The sequence below is a fragment of the Abrus precatorius genome, unplaced genomic scaffold, assembly GCF_003935025.1.
Source record: "Abrus precatorius isolate BTA unplaced genomic scaffold, Abrus_2018 Scaffold6, whole genome shotgun sequence".
NCBI lineage: Eukaryota > Viridiplantae > Streptophyta > Magnoliopsida > Fabales > Fabaceae > Abrus > Abrus precatorius.
Window position 1 is genome coordinate 8,416,002 of NW_020874406.1, and position 23,219 is coordinate 8,439,220.

Consider the following 23,219-nt stretch of genomic DNA (forward strand, 5'->3'; position numbering starts at 1 on the left):
CAATTCAGAAATTTCAAATGCATTTCCGGTAATCTAATCGTGTGAGAATATCTAATTCGGTCGTCTACGACAACAATAATAGAATTTCAATATAGTATCCCAAAGTGAAGTAGATCACAAATTATTTGTTGTATAGCAATACAATCGCAAATGGGAAAGAAAGCGAACGAGACAGATAGAAAGGTTATTTACGTAATTAACATACACAATGAGCATTGAGCAAGAGGTCGGAGCTAAACAAATCCATAGAACTTATATCCCTAATATAGTTCTTATCTGATCGGGAGGATGCCTTGCCAACGACCTGGGGTCTGGATAACCATTCTTGGGATCCATAATAGCTTTATAAATAAGCTCATAAGCTTCGGCCAGTGATCTGGCTACGCCTATAGAAGCTTCAGAACGCAACCTTGGAACTTGCATCTGCTCAAATTCAGGTAGGGAACTTTCACTTCCCAAAATAAAACCAAATAGAGCTTTCAAACTCTCTGAAAGAATGGCTGGACTTGTGTCCTCCATCTCAGCCAATGGGGTACCAACTTCACTGTCTCTTTCCCTGTGGATCGAATTATGGAACAAAGGCATTTTTTCTGACAAATTACATCTTCTTAAGATTGCATCAGCTTCTTTTTCCACAAGAACACGCAAGTGATTATCAATCATTGCTCCAAGCCTTTTCACGTAATCAGTTGCAACCTCATATCCAGATAGAGGTTGTTGAATAGCACATAGGCAGTTAATGAGAAAGATCTTTGAAGGGGTTTCACTTGTCTGCCAAAACATGATCTAGGTTAAGCATAACAGTAAGTTATAAAAGGTTGACCATGTTATGTTTCAATTTATGTTTAAGATCTCCCATTAGTTCCTTCCATTTTATACCTGAAATTATGCAATATGGGACTTCATTTCTTGGTCTACATAATTTTGCATTTACAACGTGACACATTTCTTTGAGAAAAGTTCCAGTAAAATTAAGATTATTTCAATTTCAATCTAGATTCCAAATAAAATTTCCATTTAATTTCTTGCAGGACTGATCTTAAAAGTAGTAGATTTAGACTCATGCACCAGCACAGGCCAATTAAGAGCACCACTCCCCGTTCCACATGATCACATAATCGCAGAAAGTTAGGATTTTTTAGTTTTGCTAATGAGTAACCTATAGACACTGATTAACAAGTATTTGATTCATACCATTAAATGCCTCAAATTACTTAAAAAAGCCTTACATGATTTTTGTATTTTCAAAACCAAAATTCCCTTTTTCTTTTATTAGATACTTTCTACTTTTGTTTCCTTTTCTTTTGATAAAAAGCGAAAAATTATTTTGTTAAAATTCAGAGGAATAAAGTTTGTAGCAAAAACAGAAGTTCATTAAAAGAAAAAAAAAACTAAAATCCAACATGCAACAAATATCTGTAAAACTCGAGAGATGGAAAAATGAAGTTTTGGGGGAGAAAAAGAAAGGAACAAAGGAGAAAGAATGTACCAGTGTTGATGAAGCAGAGCTACTATTTGACAAGATTGCATCAACTGATGATTTAGTAAGTTGACCAGAGTCAGAACTCATCCTACTCCTTCTTGATGAGTGGCCACCTCCCTTTGACTTGTGCGCCTCTGCTGCTTGTTCACACATCTGCAACAAATAGGAAGCTAAAGCTATGATCTACTACAATTCATTAAATTTGATGTTTTATGATGAGGAACAAAGGGAAAATAAACCTAGAGTACTCCTCTGACACAATATATGATATTCTTTGAATAAAAATTTATTAATATTATTCAAGCCAAACTATTCAAGCTCTAAAGTGAGGGTCTATATATCGACCAATAAGCTAAATATAAAATCCATACAAAAATAATCCCAAATTAAAACCCTAATATGGGATAAAAATCCTAAATAGGAAGTAGTTATTAGCTAGCAATCCAGTCAACATCATTTTAGACATCCTTGAGTTCAGTGCTAAAGCAACTTGTACACAGATGGAGTATGCAAGCAAGATTTCTTAAATCATCAGGCAAAAATGGGGAATTTTTGCACAAATTAGTTCAACCAATATCATGTTTAAAACAAGAAACAATAAAATAGAAACATAGGCAGGATAACATATAAGTTTAGCACAATTTGCAAGCTAAACAGTGACATATTATCAAACAGCAAAATTTAGCTCAAAATAACCAGGAAGAAAATCCCTAAGTTTCAAAAAAAAAATTAAAAAAAAAATGATGATACCCAAGGGCAGCAGTTCTATGCAGATATGTTGCCCCAACACACTGTCATTACATAGCTATTGAGTCAAGTACAATCAAAGATTTTCAAAGACTACCATCACGTAAGTAAACCATATTTATCTTACAAAAGGTCATATTTTAGAATAATATTCACAATTTTACATCATTTCCTTTCATGATTAAACAGAATGGACGTGCTAGCAGTTGCAGGTGCCAGATTGAGAAACTTACCTGAATTATTGGATCCAGTATAGCAGATATAACTGGATCAAAAGCAGCTTTTTGGCCAGAAGCAGGAACCATCATGCTATTGTAGGTGTCAATAATTTCAAGAAGTACAGATACTCCTTCCCTCACTGCAGGAGGTGGGGAAAGATCAACAGCAACAAGTGGGGGATATCGTAAAAGCTTTTCTCCTCGACCTTTCAGAATATCAAAAAATGTTTTCTGAGCAGCATCTTTCAGTACCCATAGTGTATTACTAAGTGCAGTTTCTTGCCCAAGTAAATCTGAGATCTATAGGACCACAAGTCATAAAAATATACAACCATATGGGATTATTACAATCAAGAAAAAAGGACAAAGATAACAACTCACAGTGTAGCTATAAAATTCAAGTGTATTACTGAGTTTGTAGGATACTATTAGACTTGGTTGAGACTGTAAAACTTGTTCAACTCTCAATTTAAATGGCCGACATACACCTTCAAAAATTCTATCAAGAACAAACATCAAGTCAGATTCTGTCTTCCCAGAGCCATTCTCAGAGTTATTGGAGAATTGCTTTGGTCTAGTATCTACAACTGCATCTGGATCAAGTAATACAAGTACAAGTTCACGTTCAGATGCCAAGGCCTGCATGCACAGAAAAAATATATGATGAATAAATAAATCATGTTAGAAAAAAGCATTCAGAAGTGGCTTCAAGCATTCATTCATAAGGCTTTCATGTCATACTTGATGCAACCAGCCTAGCATATCACCAACGTATCGTAGTGGATCATGAGCATGCACTTCAATTGGTCGAGGCAGTCCACCAGGCCCTCCACGTGTAAGAGCACTTATAAATCTTCTAAATAGTGCATTGTGTCTCATATTGGCTACCTGCAAAATTTAGTAAATCTATAATTTATGACACAAAAGCAAAGGATGATAAAGAGTAAAGACAATCAAAGTTTCAATTTGACAATAAGAACATTCTTTATATTTTATTTTCAATATGAGGTCCACTTGCAATTATTTTATCATTGTCACAATTAGATGGTGCAATATAATATGCTTCAGAATATGAAATATTTCAATACCAATATGGAAGATGACCGATTTCTAATCCCAAAAAAAAACTAGAATTGTCAATTTAAGAATAAGTTGATTAAATCCATAACAAAATTACCTCTTCTGCACAATATTTGAAAAGGACAGATCTTTCCCTAAGGTAGCGCACAGCTGTTTTCAGAAGCTCACTAACTTCAGGATTGTCAGTGTCACCCAATTTTCTACATTCAGCCTGAACCCACCTAGACATGAGGAAATGAAGAATATAAGTAGTTATAAATATCATCAAACTACCCAATCTTGCAAGCAATTTGGAGAAAATACTAGATAGAAAATGTCTATCTACTACATTTATATTAATAATACTTACAAAGATTAAAATCCACACCTCATACATGTATGTTTCATACAGACAAGAGATACAATACATGTTCTAGACATACTATGTTGAAGTAGATGAATCTTCACCTGCATAGGCGCTCATAAGCTCCTTCTTGATACACTGCCATCATATCCATCAGCTCTAAACCAGCACGCTGCAATGAAATTCCTTAATTTAATAAAGATTGCAATTTTATTTTGTACTGATAAAATAGCAGGAAAGTGTTGACAAACTGCCAGAAAAGATCAATGCTAAGTGAAAATGGTGTCAGCAAAGCAAACAGCATACCGCAATTATTGACAGGAACAAACAGAAAGACACAGATGCTTCATCCATTTATAACTTAGTGAAATTTAAATGATAAATATAACGGGAATAATATTTGTCTGAATTTATTTAATCACAGAACATCTTACTTTGCATTTTCAGTTGCCAATATTGGGAATCCTAGAAACTCACACAACTGGAACTAGGGTTGATTAAAGAATAAGTGTTCCAAATAATGAATAAGAATACAGAGTTTATGCAGCCCAGAAATTTTTGCTTTTGTCCAAAATGTCTGGACCTCCTTCTTCTTCACTACTCTCTTATGAATATCTACATAAACAATTTAAATTCCAGATATTACGCAAATCTGTTTCCACTTTCTTCTTTGTAATATTTCCAAATTTGCAGCAAAACAGCCACCTAGCAGAATTCTTACCACTTAAGTCAAGGATAGAAAATATTGTCTAAGAGGATGCAGTGTACTCCTAACTCATAATCATATAGGCATTGTAGGTTCAGAATTCAGACAACAGGTTTAGAATTGCTCATATGATATAGGGGGATAGAGAGGACAAGAAGATTACCTGATGATGTGTCCTAAGCAACACTTTGCAATTGGCATGAATCTCCTGGACATGAGATAATGCCTTGAAAAAATTTTCATTCAGCTCTTCTTCTCTAAGTGCATTTATCTACAGATGATCAACAATAACTGTAAGCAAGAGCATAATACATCTATCTCATTTAATTCACAAAGCCATAGTTTAATAATAGGTGGACATCAAACAATAATTTAAACCTCTTCAGGGGAGAGCTGATAATCACGTAAGAAACAGGCTACAATCTCTTGTCTTTGTGTAGTAGTTTCAAGCTCTTGTTTGAGCCTCTCTGTGGTACTGATAATGTCAGCAGTGCTAGCACTACAACTGTTCAAAGCTTTTGCTATCCTGTAAATATATAAAACCTAAAACTTTATCAAAAGATCTGTAGACAGGCAAAATAAATAATTCATTCTCTTTGAAAGAACAAAGAATTTCAATTTTCAAATGTAAATTTGATATGCCATGAAGCAAAATTTAAAATCCTAATCCAATGACCACTAAAGTACTAAACAGAACATGACTCAAAAACTAATAATAATGGAGCTGCACCACTAAACCAAAATTGAGAATTGCAAGCTAACATCCCGCACCAAATACAGAATTGAATTTCTAGATCACAAACCATAGTCAGCTCTAACATACTTGCTACCATGGAACTACCTAATACATAACTTAACAAATTTTTCCAAATTATTTCAACCAAATCACCCACTAAAACCCAAGAATTTCCTATTATATGATTGAAAAACATTGTAAATACAACCAGAACTCCAGACACACAAGCTATGTGCTGAGCAACCTATCTTTATTTCCTAAATCCTAACTATAGCTACAAATGGAGCATATACTTCTTCAGGTGTAAAGCGCATCTACGTACAAGGCATCAGAATATTCAAATTAAACCGATACAAACGAGAAATTGATAATCCTATTTGTAATTAATAATAAGTATATCCCCTAAAATACCAGCACACACCGAAATTACTGCCTCCTAAGTGCATTATTCTCTTTCACATACATTTTACAAGACCTACTAACGTAATCTTCGAGTTGAATACATTCATTATGCTTCTACTGAAAGCATTCCCGGATGGAAAATGATAAATTACTCAAGCTTTCACACCGCTATTTCATTTTGTTTTCTGAATAATTTTTTCAGCAGTAATTGAGATATCAGCCCTAGTAAGTACTAATCACTTCCACAACGTGCTTGTTTTGTATCTCAATCAATTTCTTGGACACAAAGCGATTAGCGTCCATTTGTGCACTTCCTGCAGAAGCAGAAGTGAGCGCAACCCAACATCACTCTACCGAGCAAAGAAACTGAGCTCTGGCTAACAACATTCGACATCGAAGCACACATTTACTGCTTACGATAAGCATGCAAGCAACGAATGGCAACTAAGGAACGCTCTGAAACGGAAAGACACACCTGTCGCAGCACTCGGCGAGCGCATTAACCTCGTTCTCCACGCTATCCAAAGCCTAAGAAATCAAATGCAGAGAGAAAGGAACCAAACCGAACCAGATCAGAAGAACGGAAGCAAGTAAAACTAACTGCGTAAGAAGAAAAAGAAGATTCGCATCGTGAGGAATTACCAGTTGCGCAGTGTGGGAAGCGTCGAGGAATTCGCGGTTGATGGAAAGAGAGCGCTTCTCAATGGTGGATCGGAGATTGCGACGCGCCTGAGGAGTGTTGTCATCGTAGAAGGAAGAAAGAGTGTTGAGCGAAGACAAGAGATCAGGTGTATCGATCCTCGATTCTAGAACCTTCTTCAGCTTCCGTGACAGACCCGGCGCTAGACCCGCCACCGTCGATCCCATTCTCTTCTCCGATTTCTGTTCAGATCTTTGGCCTAACTAGTTTCTTCGCTTCTTACAATTTTGTCCGCTAAACCCGGTTCGGGATATACCGGCCATGTATGGTTAATACGGACCCGAATTTCATTGGATCATCTTTCAACTTTTTTCCTTTGCTAAAGCCCAATATTGTTACCGCTTTTGTGTTCGATACACCAGGCCCAATAAAAAAAGAAAGAAAATGAAAGGGTCACAAAACTTACAATTGTGTTCAGTATAAGAAAATTTATTTGAGAAACAAAAAATGTAAACATTTGCAAATCATCACTCTATACATGGGGTATATAGATTAGACTTGGACACATTTAGCTGTAAAGTAAAACTGAACATGTACTATATTGTTTAGTTCAATGGTTGTCGTGGTTTACAATTTATCTTCTTTTTGTACGAGATATTCCTACTCCTATCTCGAATTTGTACTGGCTATGTAAAATAATTAGATCTATGATCAGATGTTCAGTTTGGTTTAACGTATTATATTATGTTATCATGCTATAATTTTGCTTTTAACCTTTTTAATTTTGATAGAACTAGTTTTGTTTATTATTGTCACGAGAAGTTCTTCTTTCAATTTGGATATAATGACTTTGATGGCTTTATTTAACGACAAAATGTACATTAATTGAAAAGCCATGTGAATTACCAAAATAGCTTATACAGATAAACACATGAAACAATGTGAACAAATTTATGTGTAGAAGAAAGCAATAGGGACATTTGGTACGGTCATAAATAATAATTAACCCTGGCCTACCAATCAAGGGAGCAGGAATTAGTGCTTCTCTAGCTAGTTTGCACAAAATATAGATTCACGTCCTTTAGTTGAAGTTTTTCTACTTTTATATAATATTTTATCATAAAATAAAAATATCTCTCTCAACCTTGGTACCATAAATTATTCTTTAAGGTGGCACTTTGTTTTTGTTAATTATTTAATTAGTAAAAGATACAATAAGAATATTTGTTTAATTAGATGGTGAATTCAATATAATGATATACATTGCAGATGCATATTCTGAACCAAAGGGAAAGAATTCAAGCATTTCGAGAACGAGAGCGTGGACAGTAATTGTAGATTTTTGCATTGACTTGGTCAAAAGTAAATCGAAAGGATTTCTTCTCATAGTGGCCTCATTGGTTGAAACTCGTGATTAGCAATTCCTTCTTCTTCTTTTTTGTTCTGTTACAGTATAGCAATTCTTATTAGTGTTCGATACTTGTATATGTTAGGAGCAAGTGGAATTCATTTCTGAGTGGAATAGAACTAGTTCTGAAATTAATATTTGTATAATTTAGTTTTACCATCACAATTTTAAATTATAATCTACTATTTAATATATTTAATGTATATAAATTGTATTTTTATTGTTCATAGTTACCTAGAAATCAACACCCGTAACCACAAATAAAAAAATAATTTACTATTGATTTATTATTAGTCTTGTATTCATTGTTATAAGTATTGTGTAAAAAATATTAAATTGTTAATATAAATATTGTAACTCTATTATAATAGCAGCATATATTATATTAATAACTAATTATACTAATGTATGAAAGTAAATATATTGCATTGTTAGTATACATTTTATGTTAGACTAAATCTTAGGTGTATGTATTATAAGCACGGTTAGTGTTTGTTATTTAATTAAAGTTAAAGTTTTATTTCGATAATGTGTAAAATAAATATTGACATTACATATCAATATATTAACATTACAAATTGACACACATTATTATTAAGGTAAAATTCTAACTCTAATTAAAAATAATATCAATAGCATTTATGATGCTACACTTAAATTTTATCCTTGATATGAACATAGATCTCACGTATTTATATTAACAAAAATTATATTAGTGAAAGTTAACCACGTAACAAATAAAAGTATACATAAAATGAACTTAATTTTTGTTTCGTTTGTTAGTTTAATAATCCAATATTCTAATGGTTTAGAAATAATATATCATATATAAAGCAAAAGCTACTGACACCAATTCAATTATTCATGCCGAAAGGTTGGTCATGTATAAGCGATCCTTTCTTTTTTCAGAAAAGGTTTTATTGGGAAATTGGAATGAAAAGAAGAAAAAAAAAGGTAATCTATTAATAATAAAAGAAAGAAAGCAAGAAGGGGAATTGAAAGGCAAGGGGGGGAACCAAAGGCAAATTATTTTTCAAAACCTCTCAATTCAAAGAAAAAGAAAAAAAGTTTATAAAGAAGCGTGATTTTATTCTTTCTTTCTTACCTAACTCTAAGCAATGAGCCACTTTCATTTAAAGGAAAAAAAAAAAAGAAGTAATGAGCCACTCAAGTTAATTGACAAGAAATTATTTTGCAGTATCCATATACATCAAGCAAAATTAGGAAAATGACCAAAACCAAAAAAGAAAGGAAACGTTGAAGCATGATTTGGACAATAAATCCATTTATAGCAATTATAATTTAAGAGTCGTTTTCCAAAACAAAAAGGAATTTTACTGCAGTCTTCAAAGTACAAATCCCACAACGATACTAACACAAAAGATATTTCATAAACTTGACAAATATTTTATTAGAACTTAATTTTCCATCTCTTTATAATTGTGATCCCTAGCCAGAGTTGTCAATTTAGTAACCCTAAAAATGGAAGAAAGGAAGAAGGTGTGGGTGTGTGAATGGAGCTAAAATGCTTACGTGAGAATGACTGAAGAAGGAGTAGGAGATTGTGCAGCATATTGTATATATGTATATGCGCGCATGCTTTTTAAGCGTATCAACTAGCATATTGCTAAGAGGTTGCAGTGGATTTATTTATACGGATATTCAAGCCACACAATCATTCCAATTATCATGTGCATGTCCACTTACAACAAATCTAAGATGTTCATTCAATTTTAACTTTTGATCTCTCTCTTTTTTTTCTCAAAAAACTCTCACGCAATGACTCACACCTATATGTATCCCATCAAAGTTTATCAACTAGACGTCTATATCTCTAGATCCGTGAATATTATACATCATTTCAGCAATTATGGTGTGGGGGTAGAATTAAAATCATCTCACCCGGTCCCTACAATTCAATTCAAAAATATAATGAAAAGGGGGAAAATAAATAAAAAATAAAGATTAGAAAAAAGGGGAAGAACAAGAGACACGCGCGTGTTTTCAATGGGTTTTGTTGTCTGAAAATCTTGCAGTGGCACCTGAGATTTGCCGTTTGCCCTTTCTGTCATTACCTTATTCCACATCATTCCCACTTTCATGCACACCCTTTTTTTCTCTGTGTGTTGTGGGGGTGGATTTTTCAGTGGCAGAGGCCTGATTTGGAATCTACCACATGGACCAATGTAATGTGTGCTAAACATGTGTAGTACAATACACAATCACATTAAGAAAAGGACAAAGTAAATTAATCTCATCAAACATATCATATGATTGTACCTACAACTCCAACAATACAGGGGTGTAAATTGCCACAGGCTACTACCATATATATTATAACAAAACCATTCTAAAGCTATGCTCTATTTCCTTTCTACACAGTTTACCAATGAATCACTTCTTCAATCCTGTGACATCAATTTCCTCCATTTCTGTCCAAGATTTCATATTCCTTTACCCCAAAAGTCTCTATGTATATACCCAAATCACCAAATTAATGAGCCTTCAATGATCAACACAGCACCCCCCCCCCCCCCCCCCCCACTATTTATCCTTGACCTTTTTCTATCTATTAAATAATCATTACTCTGGGAAGCCTTGTAACAAGTTCAAGTACAACACATAACTAAACATCCATCATAACAACCAAAATGCATCTTTTTCAGTAATGCTGCTTTTGAAACAGCTAATTAACTTTCTGCTTGCAACTAATGCCTTTTCCCCTCTTCTAACATGACATGCAATGTTGCAATTCAAAAACATTAATTACACTCAACTAGTCAATTAGTGATTCAAAGTGCTCACAGAGTAATTAGTCTGATGATCATCATTGTTTAATAACAATTCCCATAATCTTTTTGACAACGTCGGAATGCAGTTGGGAATAAAAGATAATATAATTAATGTCAGTTACAAAGATAATAGAAAGTGTAGTGCAGGTGCCGCAATCAGTTTCAGCCCGTCATCTCCATTATAAAAGAAAGTGGCGATATATATAAATGGGTGCGTGAGAGGGGATTGATTTATTCCTATATCAAATACAATTCTTATATCATTAAATAATTTTGTATATAATATAAGTATTTATTTAGCAATCTTATCATGAAATTATAACTTGCTAATTATTTTTGTTTTTCTGTATTTTTAAATTATTTCACCCATCATAGTATATATTAATAAATCACAGATATGAATCAATAAAATGATTAAATTCAACATATACATGACTGAGACCCCCACGACACCCGTGATATGGATGTAATCCCAAAAAGGATTTTTGTTTCAATTTTACCTGTTCTTCATGCGTTAACTTTATAAGAAACATGGAAAATTGGACATGCGTCTCAAATCAAACCGTGGCCCCTAAAGAAACATGCAACTTGGTCATTTTTTCCCCAACGTGAGAGCTACTCATCATTGTTATGGCATATAATGGCTTTGAATTTATGACATGTAGGAATTTAATAAATTTATTGGTATAGATCGACTATGTGATGGAACTAGCTGGTAGATTCCATATGAAATTTAACAGTTAACTCCAATTGTCACAGACATAAAAGGATACCTTCTGAATTATCCCTTCCACTAGAACTATTATTCCCTTGCAATTAAACTAATTTATCATCTACTGAAGTCTTAACTCGTGTAGCATTAATTAAAAAAAATAAAATCAAAACATGATTTTGATTGCTAAGATACTGGGATCGATCAATTACTCACTACTGATGTCAAATGTTTTTTATTTTTTCTTTTTCAAATGAGTTGTAAAGTATCACTAATACAAGGAATATATCCCCTGCATAATTTCTATTTGTAGAATAAGGAAAGAAAGAACCGAAAGAGTTTGTAAATTAATTAGAGTAGGACCATGAAGAATTGAATTTTCTTTTATATATATATATATATATATATATTTCTTATTTAACGACTTGATATCATTTAGAAGCATCATTAAAAGGTTAAAATGCGTTATACTCTTCAGTGGAAAAGTATTCTTTTACATTTTAATAATACCTTTTAGAATAAAAGTTGATCCCTCTCTGGGACTTGTATGCTAAAGTAAATAACGTAACATTTACACCATAAAAAACATTTATATATATATAAAAAAAAAAACTATCAAGTTCATGACCTCGTGATATTATGAGTCTAACGCATGCGTGCTTAAATACATCAGTATATAACATGAATAAAATTAAATAAGTAAATAATATAATTAAAGAATCTTTATTTTTTATAATTCAAAAATATATATTATGTTTTTTTTTTATTAACAATGCAAAATTACTCATAAATTTTGTTATTATAACAAAATATTAACTGTTTTATAATATAAGTTTCAATTACAATTTTATTTATATATTTTATATTAGATTTTTTAAAGATGTTTCATATTTTTTTTAGTATATATTCAAGATACTCACAAATAATATTAATTTGTTTAAAATCTGCTGGTTAACAAGTACTTGTATAGAGGTAGGTATAGGTCAGATTTTTGCTCACGCTTACTTATCCTAGTATCCTTGCTTGTTTTTATACGTTGACACCTTAATTTTCCTATATATTAATAGTGTACCAAATAATTTAAGAATGATCTTACATTCTATAAATGTGATAGAAACGCACAAGCGTTAAACTAAAGATATTATATTAAGTATAAATAACGAGGCAAACAAAATCCAAAGAAAGATCTATTTTATTTTAATATATGATTTATTATTTTAAATATAAATTATTAATAATAATAATACTTACTATGTCTAAATTATATAAAATTTTATATACATAATTATCATAATATGATACGAATTAACAATTAAATTGGTAGAATTTATTTTAGTAAAAATGATTAAAATATTATTTTACTATATTTTAATTTCATTATTAATATTATTAAAATAAATTTTATGAAATAAATTAATTCTTTTAAATATTTTATAAAATTCACCGTATAATATACAAGATATTTCTAATTTATTATAATGGCGTACATGTACTTTATTTTCACAATACAACAAAACACTAGTTAAACTAGTTACTCAAGATTGAGATGGGAGAAGAAAAAAAAAACATTTTTCTTGCTAAGTAGTTATAATGAAGTTTCACAAAATCCTTCTTGAATATAGTAAAATACGATTTGTTGTTGATTTCGTTAAAGTATCAAATGTTTTATAACATTGACAATGAACATGATGATGGAATTAGTCTCTCTATTTTTATGTAATTTTGTTTATTTGAAACATAATTTTAGGGAAATAAATAGTGTTCTGATTTAAGATAAGAAAAAAGTTTTAGCTCAAAAAATGCTTATAATTAAAAAAATTAATTTGATCCACTTAAGAAAAAAAATAATCAATCGAACTTACAGCCTAATTAATACATTCATTTAAGTAATTTGAACACTGGTTATATATATTACCCTTATAGAAAACTGTACAATAATAAATTAATTGATTGTGAAAAAATGTCTAATAGAGTTTATAGATGTGTACATATTGCAGAATGGGACTTGATCGTCAATTGAATGTCCTTAACATGAAGTGTATTTGCCTTGCAAATAAATAATAAACTTTTATGCCACGAATATATATATATATATATAGTTTGCATGTTCACTAAGAAATACTCTTAGTACTAAAAAAAATTAATAAACTATTTAATCTAAGAATATTTTAAATTCTAGATTAAACTTATAAATAAAAAATAAATTAAAGAGATACAATTTTTAAAATATTATATAAATAAAGCGCATAATCTTTATCAATACAATGTGTCAAAATTTAAATTTTAAATTATAATTAATTAATATTATGATAATTCTTAACATCTAATTTTTAAAAAAATATGGATTTTTTTTTTTTATGTTTTGTGTAGAGTATCAAGTTTAAAAATTAGGAATTTAAAAGAAATAAAATTATAAATTAAAAGTAGATACTTAATGTAAAAAAAAAAAACTGTATTAATAATGAAAAGAATAACTTTTAAAAACATTTTATAATTTATGATTATATTATACGAATAATTATGATAAAAGATATAATAAGTTACGGAGTATAATGTATCTTATTTACATTATAAATCGATTATATCATCGTGGAAGGTATATCTTTCCCTTCCCTTTCTATTAAAAAAGGCGAGTCAAATTAAAATATTAAAAAAAAAGAATATTAAGATTCAAACCTTATATGATCATATAAAAAATATCTTACTCCAAATATTGTATTCCAAGGAATTTCAACTAGAGCTGCGATTAATCACTCGTGCATGCATCAACAACTTTAGCATTACTGATTTGATTGATTAGTTAATAGTATAAACAAGATCATATATTTAGTTTTGATTTCGAGGCACAAAGATCACATTATGTTTGAAAAGATAAAGTATAAAACTAATGTAAAAGGAAAGTGAAATATATTCTTCATCGTTAAGAGAAAAATAAATATGTGGTCATTAGATACTGTTATCTAAGCTATAAAATTACTTGACAAGTTGGAATGTTGGATCACTTGTTGGGTCACATCAGACATTGATGTGGTATTGCAAAGGATATTTTATTATACAAATAAGTGAATACAAAAATAGCTGATCAAAGAGATCAATATATAACTATGGAATGAGATGGAAGGTCAGCCACTTGTTTTGGTTAAATATGTTACGGTGTCAACTTTGAATATATCGGTGTTGTCCTTTGTAATGTTAATTAAAAGGTGATATAAGACATTAGCATTATCATCATTTAATTGCTTAAGCCAAAGAGGGATCATACGTTGATTTTTTTTAAAAATGATTTTGGCATATGTCCTTAGAGTTGAAAGGGGGTCAAACACTAAAAAGCAGCAATTATTGTAATTAAAGATATGTAAAGCTCATAGACTTAACCACAAAGAAAATGACAACCATCCAATTTGTAATGGCAAGAGAAAAAGACATAACTTAGGAAGTGATCCATTTATTGTAATTTTTTTAAAATTTACATTTGATCTGTGAAATGTTTTATATTTATATTATTAGTGAAAAATGATTACAATGATTAATAAATATAAACCTTATAATAGGATTGTTCATATACCCTAAAATGACATTGCATAATTAATTTGTTAATGGAGAAAATCATGGTTATATTTTAATCTACTTTTAACGCAAATGAATATCTTAACAACTTTAAATGAACCACATTGTGCCAATTATTATTATTTTCGATCGCCGGGTAGTTTTGAACATCTCGTTATTAATTTTAAATTTCAGAAGATGAAATAATACTGTAAACATTTGTATTATATATATATATATATATATATATATATATATAGAGAGAGAGAGAGAGAGAGAGAGAGAGAGAGAGGTAGAATAATGCTACACCTCTAAAAAAATCGTGGATGAATTAGTGGTATTATTATTTTTATTATTTAACGTTTATTTTTCTATTAGGCCTAATTAAAAGATATACCGTTGTATTATTTAATATTATAAACATTAGAATAACGTAAAGTCACCAAACATACAAATCGTCATAAAAGTTGTTACCCAGGACACATATAATGCTTATAAAACAAAATTCAACGATAAAACTTAAAATTAATAATATTTTAAAAATAAAATAATTTTAATATCAATAAAAAATAAATACTGAATGAAATTGATTACAAGAATTCAGTAAGTGATTGAACATCCTAAAAAGAGTTTAATTTTAAAAAAGAAAGTAAGAAAATTGTTAGTATAGTATTTCATCTAATTTATAAAAATGTTTCAAAATCTACTTTAAATCTATACATATTTAGATCGGCCCTGTTTTGATGAAATGATTTATTCTTGCTAATATTATATTAACACTATATTTATGTAGTATTTTGAAGAGGAAAATTATAACAATCATGTATTATTAGTAAACTCTAAATTAAAGATCAAATGTGATGCCATTTATAGTCTATCTTTCGTATGATACAAATCCCACTAAGCATGGGCTTAATTGGAAAACGTCAGAGAAGTACGTGGAAAGTATTTAATATCAATTACATCAAATATGACTCAACGATATATCCAAAGATCAAAAAGAAATTTAAAAATTATTGTCTTTCTATGCTATTTTTATTTATTTTCTTATATGGAGTCTTAGGATTGTCTTTTATTTTTCATGTATCATCTTCCATCTACTTAAGAATGTTGTGATTAAAATTAATTAATAATGTCATGTTGTATTAATAAATAATTAAAACAATATATTGTGAAGATAATGAAATGAGTGGAGGGACCGGAGTGGATCCCACGCGCCACCAAATGATTCGTGGGAGAGATGCGCGTGAGAGTGTCGAGACCTAATCGGCAATAGATGAGAAAACGACAAGAAGCTTTGCTCCACTACAAAGCGGGAGTGGGTGCCACGTGTCAGCTTCCTAACTCCATTTGCTAACTTGCAAAACGACACCATCCCCCAAAGATGCACCCATGACACGGCCCTTTCAATATATGTATGTATTCGTCGTTTCGTTTTCGATCTTCCATTTGATGATTATTTATCTTGTTGATAAAGTAACAAAATAAAATAGCAATTCTTTGTTAGTTTACAAAAGGTTTTATTTCTTTTCTTTTTTTTTAATAAGAGGAGCGATGAAAAAGCCCACCCTATGATACCTCTGTCCCAAGTTGGAAAATGACAGAGCACAGTAACACTCTCTGAAACAGCGTACAAAAGTGGTAAATTATGGTTCAGCGTTGAAGTTGTACAATAAACGTTTATTTTATTTCTTTTATTTCTAAATAAACCTGATAGTGATACCATGTTTCCCTCCCTTAATTACAAAACAAACTATAAGATTAATTATAGGGCGTGATATTTTTCAATTTTAATTTAAATTAATGAAAATATTTAAAATTATATGGCAAGTAATATTAATCAATTAAAATATATAAATACATAAAATATGAAAGTGCTTAAGATTTAATAAAAAAATAAAAAAATTTAAGAAGTTCATTTCAAATACAAATGATTGAGATTAAAGATGCAAAAAGAACTTTTAATTTTAAAATAATTATATTTAAGATTTAAGAGAAATTTTCTTTACATGAAAAAAATCAATAGTTTGAGAATTTTAAAAAATAATAAATATTATGTCCTTTACATGCATAATATGAAATATTTTGAAAAGTTCTTTGATATCTATCAAATAAATTAATAGGTAATGCGTATTGTACATGTGTTTTTAATATATTTTAACAGAAATAAAATTATAAAATAAATTAATATATGTATATAAAATTAAAAATATTTATATATTTTTAATGTAGAAGAGCTAAGTTTCTATTTTTAAATTTATTTTTTAAAGATTTGACTTTAAATATATTTTGGGTTCCTATATTTTTAATATTTTTTTACTCACTAATTTTTTAACTCTCAATTTTTTTAAGATTTTAATTCTTATAAAGACCGTGGCTTCTAAAAAAGTGACACTTGAAAAAAAAATTGACACATAATTATTCTTTAATTAAACATGTCATCATTAGAGACTAATAATATTAAAGAGAAATTTCAATAACATGCTCTTTTAAACATATTTTATAATGCATTTTTTGTGATTGATTATTTTTCAAAAAATTTAAAGTACTTGTAGTATAAAAAATTAATTTAACTTTTTTTTAAAAATACTAATCATAAAAATGTGTTTAAAATAATGCATTATTAACAGCTTTTTTAGTGTGAAATTTTATCAAATATCAAGAGTAAATTTAATATTTTTTAAAGACTACAACTAAAAATTTATAAAATTATAATGATTAAAAATATATTTAAATTATAAATTTTTACATCTGTCTCTGTTTTAACAGACAAAAAAAGAAAAAAGAAAAAGAAAAAGAACCTTCCAACTCAATCTCAAATAGAATAGTTCTCAGCGAAATCTGTAAAAAATGGAGAGTTTCTTGTTTTAAACTGTGATAAACTGGGTAGCTGAGATGGAGGAAAACAACGGCTATGATTGAACTTAAGCTACCTCTGTAAGCTAAGTATCATACAATCATTTACGTTTTACACTAACAACCATCTATTATAGTTCAGCAATGATAGTATCACAATGATAATCTATTCATGCGTATTATTGTGCCAATAATTTAGTGACTTTGACGACTTAATCATATATTTTTTACCCTATAGTTGTAACTCTTGAGAGTGATATATATATATATATATATAGGCATTTCAAGTAATAGAAATTTTTATTATAAAAAATAAGAAACATTAATAATGGTCATTGGATTAAATAATTAATAAAAAAAATAATTAACAAAAAAAAATATTCATTATTAATATCTCTCACCCATGATAACAAATTTATCTCATTTAAAATATCATATATATATATATATATATATATATATATATATATATATTTCGTGAAACAATAATTATAAAACAATTACTGATCACTACAATATCTACATATTTTGACTACACTCCTCATCTTGTTTTATTCTATTCTCCACTTAATTTGCATAAAAGATATTTTTTTCCTATAAATAATATTTGATTTTCCCTAAAAGCGATTTGTTTAGGAATTGAAGTTAAATATACCATGAGTTTATTTGGCTTGCAATTAAAAGGAAAAAAAACAACTCTATGAATAGGTTTGAAAGAAAAATAGAGACACAGTCAATCAATAACAAGTGTCGAAGTTGGTAAACTTATAATTTTAATCAATAACTTTTTGCAAGTTTAAGGTTTAAATATAATTTTTTTTGTATAATTTACATTAATTTTTTTTTATCTCTGTATATAAGACATAAGTCTTACATATTTTTAATTTAGTATTATTTAAATATAATAAATAGTTATTGGTAATAATTAAAATATTTAATATTTTTAAATTTATAATTAAATCTAAAAAAATTATATCATATATTTTTAGTTTAAAAATATTTTAAATTAATAATGCGTGTGTAACGTACAGAAGAAAATTACTAATTTGAATTTCTACACTTTATTAAAAGCTTAGTTTCTAAAAAATTTATAATTTAAAATTTTGTCGTTTTGGTCTCCATTACTAGTATTATGTTAAAACTAATGGCAGATTAATTCACATTGATTTGGAGACAAAAAAATATTTGATTCAATCATAAAATGCATTATAACTTTAATTTTAATCAGTAGAGATAAAATTTTAAGTAGTCTATTCTTTCAGTCTAATTAAAAGTAGTCTAAATTATGTTAGAGGATTTGGGTTTAATTTAATTAAAAGATAAAAATAACTTATTTTATTACTTTTTTACACTTTTTAATTAAAATTTATTTTAAAATAAAATATAAATTTATATAAAAGATATAATATACAATAATAACTTTTTTCTGTAATTAGAATAACTTTGCATTGATATAAAATAAACATAAAAATAATAAGATGTATCTTTAAAAGAAAAATAATGAAAAATCCTTAAGTTTTAAAATTGTATATAAAATAAATGAAGTTTAATATTCATCTTTTATACATGCGTTGTGTGTATATATATATATATATATAAAGAACCCTAGCTGATGAACTTGGCATAGTTGCATGGTTTGACCTTGCAGATACAGAAACACGAGATCCGTTGACTTATTACTATATGCGTTTCGCAAAATAGAAATAAAGGAAAGTGTAAGGACTAAGGAATGAACTTTAATCAAGTTTATTCATTTACTTTATAATTAGAAAGGAGAAAAGAAGAAATTACTTTTCTCATTTAGTCAACAAAATTTGAAGGGAACAAAAGAGAAAGCGAGTGAAAATCTTTTCTCTATAAAGTGAGAGCATTTTGAAAAAAGAAAAAGAAAAAATTTCTATTCTTTTTATTATATTTTTTTCTTCTCTTCTTTTCATTATAGTTTTTCTCTTCTCTTCTCAACTATTTAAATTTCTCTTTCTCTCTCTTTGTTTTCTTCCATTAAAACTCCAGCATTTTTCTTTCCTTTTTTAAATAGAACAACTACATGAAGAGATACTATATGAAAAATAAGACTTTGACCAAAATAAAAATAAACCTTTTTTTTAGTTTAAGTCATATATTCAAATTTGGGACTTTATTTAAGGAAAATCAAGTATGTACTATTTAAACCAACCTTCATTAATAATAATACCAAAAATATCTTGAGGTTCAGTAAATATTTATTTTTGGACCAACAGAAAGGGTTTTCTCATTATTATTTATTAAAAAATTAAATTAAGGCTGGTAATAAAAAGTTTGACATTTTCATTTTTGACTGAATTGAACTTGAGTATACCCGGCCGTGTGTCACCCATGTTAATATAACAAGCATATCAAGTAAATTTGAACCACACACTCCTGTGAATTGAGATAGAGAACCCTCAATTTAGTTCTTCAAAGTTAAAAAAATTAAATGGATTATCACCATATTAATTTTTTTTAATTCTCAAGCATATCAATATTACTGTACAAGTTTTTATGGAGAATTAAAATTATAAAAAGAAAATCTTTAAACAACTAATAATAGATTTTTTTTTAGACTAATTTAGCTATAAACTTTGGAGTATAACCCCCCTCTCTCTATATATAAGAAATATTTTATCATATTAGAAATTTTAATCATAAAGAAATACAAAACTCAACATTAGCTCTGATAAACTATAGGATTGAGCTGGATAAGCCTAACTTAACTCATTACTTAAAAAATTTGTTATAGTAATAGGCGCAAACAAATCATGTTATTCTTCGTCCTTTTTATTTGAAAAATAAAAAAAGAAAACAATACAGTTAGTGCATTGGTAAGGAGGAGAAAGAACTTAAAACTTCCCACATCTTATTCTGTATCTGAATCTGGTTATAAATGCATAGAAGTTAACAATTGTTAAAACAATAGCCATTTAAAAGGTATATGTAATATGTTTATTAAATTATTTTTTTTCATATAAATCTAATCAATCTAAACTTTTCATGTCTCATGTGATTAATTATCTGTCTACGGAATTCACTTTGCACGCACACATTATGGACCTTTAAGTTAGTGAGAAACATTATCCCGTTGAATTTCATGCCCTTCTCTGATCTTAGAAGAGGCATTCATGATGAAAATTCACATATTACAAACATTAGAAAGTTATTATGCAAACATTAATATTTCAACTTTGTTCCTTCTTTATAGAATCTTCTCCGACATTGAAATGTGAGCGTGCTACACAGTCCATTTACTGTACATTATGCATTTTTTACGTGGGACAAAGGAAAATCATACGGCCAATATGTTATGATGGTTCTAAGAAATTTGATTTCTGTTCCCCATAAAAATCTGTGGGAAATATATATATCAGAGAATTTTTCCATGGATGAGTCCCCAAAGGTAGTCTTAATCAAAGGTATAGAATAAGCATAGTCAAATGAAACAGGAGTGAACCAATTTATCCATTATGAAACAAGATAAAAGAATATCTTACACTAGAATGGACTTATGATTAATAAAACTCAGTCTTCTTCCCGTTCCAAGAAAAAAGTTACTAATAATAGACACTTATCTTATGAATCTTATCATAAATAATGTAATCCCTATAGTGTCTTGATGTAAAAGGAGGACATTCCATAACGAAATTCATAAATATTCTACATTATATATGGTTCATAAAACTTGGGTTCAAGAAGGTTCAAATTGATGGCTCGTGTGGTTTATGCTAAGGGCAGATATACCCAAAAAATAAACAAAAGAGAATCCATGCCTAAGTAGCTATAAGATATAAATACGAAAGTGAGAGGGAATGAATGAGAATATGTGAAAAAGGAAGGGGTCCTAGTGGAAGAAAAGAGAAGAAAACGGCCTTAATTATGCATCTATACACATAAATTAATATACAAGTTGATGACAGAAAATACATATGCGCACTTAGTGTCAAGAAGCCAATGCTCCAAGTCTTCCACACTGAAAAGGTATACTCCCATCGGACCCATTATGGATACCATTTATCTCAGTGCTCTCCCAAAAGAAAAAAATAAATTATTTTTATGGACAGAAATTGGAATCTGATTGATGGGTTCTACCTTTAATCATTCCTCTCTTATTCATCTTAAATAGAAACTATTAGATTAAAAGAGGAAAGGGGTGAATAGTAAACGCTTTGCTTAGCATCTCACTTCCCTTGCCTTTTAACTGAACACGAGTGATATGATAATAGAGAATGATATAATAAAAACAGTCATATCGAATTTCGGTGATACGAATGTTGAAAATAACAGTGCTATATAATCAATAGCATGTTCCTAGAGGGAATATAAGAATCACATAGCTTTACAAAGTAATGCACCATTAATTTCACCTTTACATTTACTAGCATAAATAAATATATATAGAGACCAACGTCTCTTGGTAAATCCCCACGTACCCTTTTCCTGTTCTTCATCCTTTTGAATTTATTCTCGTTGCTTATACTTCGAGGAATGTAAAGTTTTCACTGTGAGGCATAAACTTTATGAACTATTACATCAGACACATGACAACTGTTCAACCAAACTTGAAAGGCAAAGAGCCAAAGAGAGTTGTCATGGGAATGAGGACTTAAAATTTTGGAAATTGTCTGATTTTCCTCTCTCTCTTTTTTTTTCCTACGGATGGCTATCACATGCAAAGAGAGGGAAGAGAATATAATGCACTTTTGGTTTCATTTTGGAGGGTTCTTTTACTCACTGCTTGACCATAACTAACACCAAGCACATGGGGGGAGACAAAATCATGTCACTGTCCTCAAAATGTACTGAATGATAATAATAATAACAAGGTCTATGAAAAAATTTAAAATGAAAACAACCAAATTTCTCATCCATTCATATTATAAAAAAGATGTTAAATTCCATGATTATTTGTAAGCGGTTGAGAAAAATGACAGACCAACCACAGATGCCAGTATCCTAAAAGATATTTCTTCTCTTTTCATTTCCATATGTAATAATTTGATGTCCCTTGTGCTCCTGATTTCGTCCTTAGATAGAAATCTTTTAAAGGGTAAGAAATAACTAAATAAGAAACGAAAAATGCATGCAGAAATGTCATTGACCGTAATGTAGTAGCAGTAGATTCTGATCTTCATATATAAGACTAGTATAAAGGAAATCAATGGAAATTTCGGCATAATTAGTTGCCTATATAATGGATTTCACACTGAAAGGATATATCAGTAATCGGATTCCCGAAAGATTTTCAATATCACAGCTATAACAAGGCTTAACCAAATCGCATTTTCCTTGAGAGACATTAGATATTCGGTTTGGTCCGTTTGGATCATATAACATAAACTTGTTATTACTTCAGATTAATAAATTATGCCTCATAACAATGTTAAATTAAGTTTCTAAAGTAGTTTGTTGAAAAGGGAAGGGGTTTGCCATAAATGATAGAACTAAGAAGGTTAACAAAAACTACCACACATATATAAATACCAATTCACCATGGTTTACTGCTTGTCCTACCTATTGAATTTTTTTGGGTCAATTTTG

The 23,219-nt window shown here is 29.3% G+C and overlaps 1 protein-coding gene across 2 annotated transcripts; it reads right to left on the reverse strand.

The window, feature by feature from the left end:
* On the reverse strand, positions 1-6,656 carry LOC113868481 (conserved oligomeric Golgi complex subunit 6). Of its 2 annotated transcripts, none has more exons than XM_027504096.1 (11): positions 6,358-6,656; positions 6,191-6,243; positions 4,956-5,103; positions 4,741-4,848; positions 3,976-4,043; positions 3,626-3,749; positions 3,190-3,336; positions 2,830-3,087; positions 2,464-2,748; positions 1,490-1,636; positions 1-771 (listed from the first exon to the last, which is right to left on the reverse strand). In XM_027504096.1, exons 1-11 carry the CDS (start codon positions 6,580-6,582, stop codon positions 253-255), a joined length of 2,082 nt encoding a protein of 693 aa, XP_027359897.1. In that variant the 5' UTR covers positions 6,583-6,656; the 3' UTR covers positions 1-252. The 2 variants fall into 2 exon arrangements, with proteins under 2 accessions (XP_027359897.1, XP_027359896.1); XM_027504095.1 differs by having other exon boundaries at positions 97-786; positions 6,358-6,637.
* Between the last annotated feature and the right edge of the window lie 16,563 nt (positions 6,657-23,219).

Bases quoted from the DNA above. Each gene is read 5' to 3' on its own strand.
- LOC113868481 (XM_027504095.1), bottom strand. From the start codon at position 6,582: ATGGGATCGACGGTGGCGGGTCTAGCGCCGGGTCTGTCACGGAAGCTG. The intron at 5,104-6,190 runs GTGTGTCTTTCC...ATATATTTACAG, and splicing joins CTCGCCGAGTGCTGCGACAG to GATAGCAAAAGCTTTGAACA. The intron at 2,749-2,829 runs GTGAGTTGTTAT...GTGGTCCTATAG, and splicing joins TTGAATTTTATAGCTACACT to ATCTCAGATTTACTTGGGCA.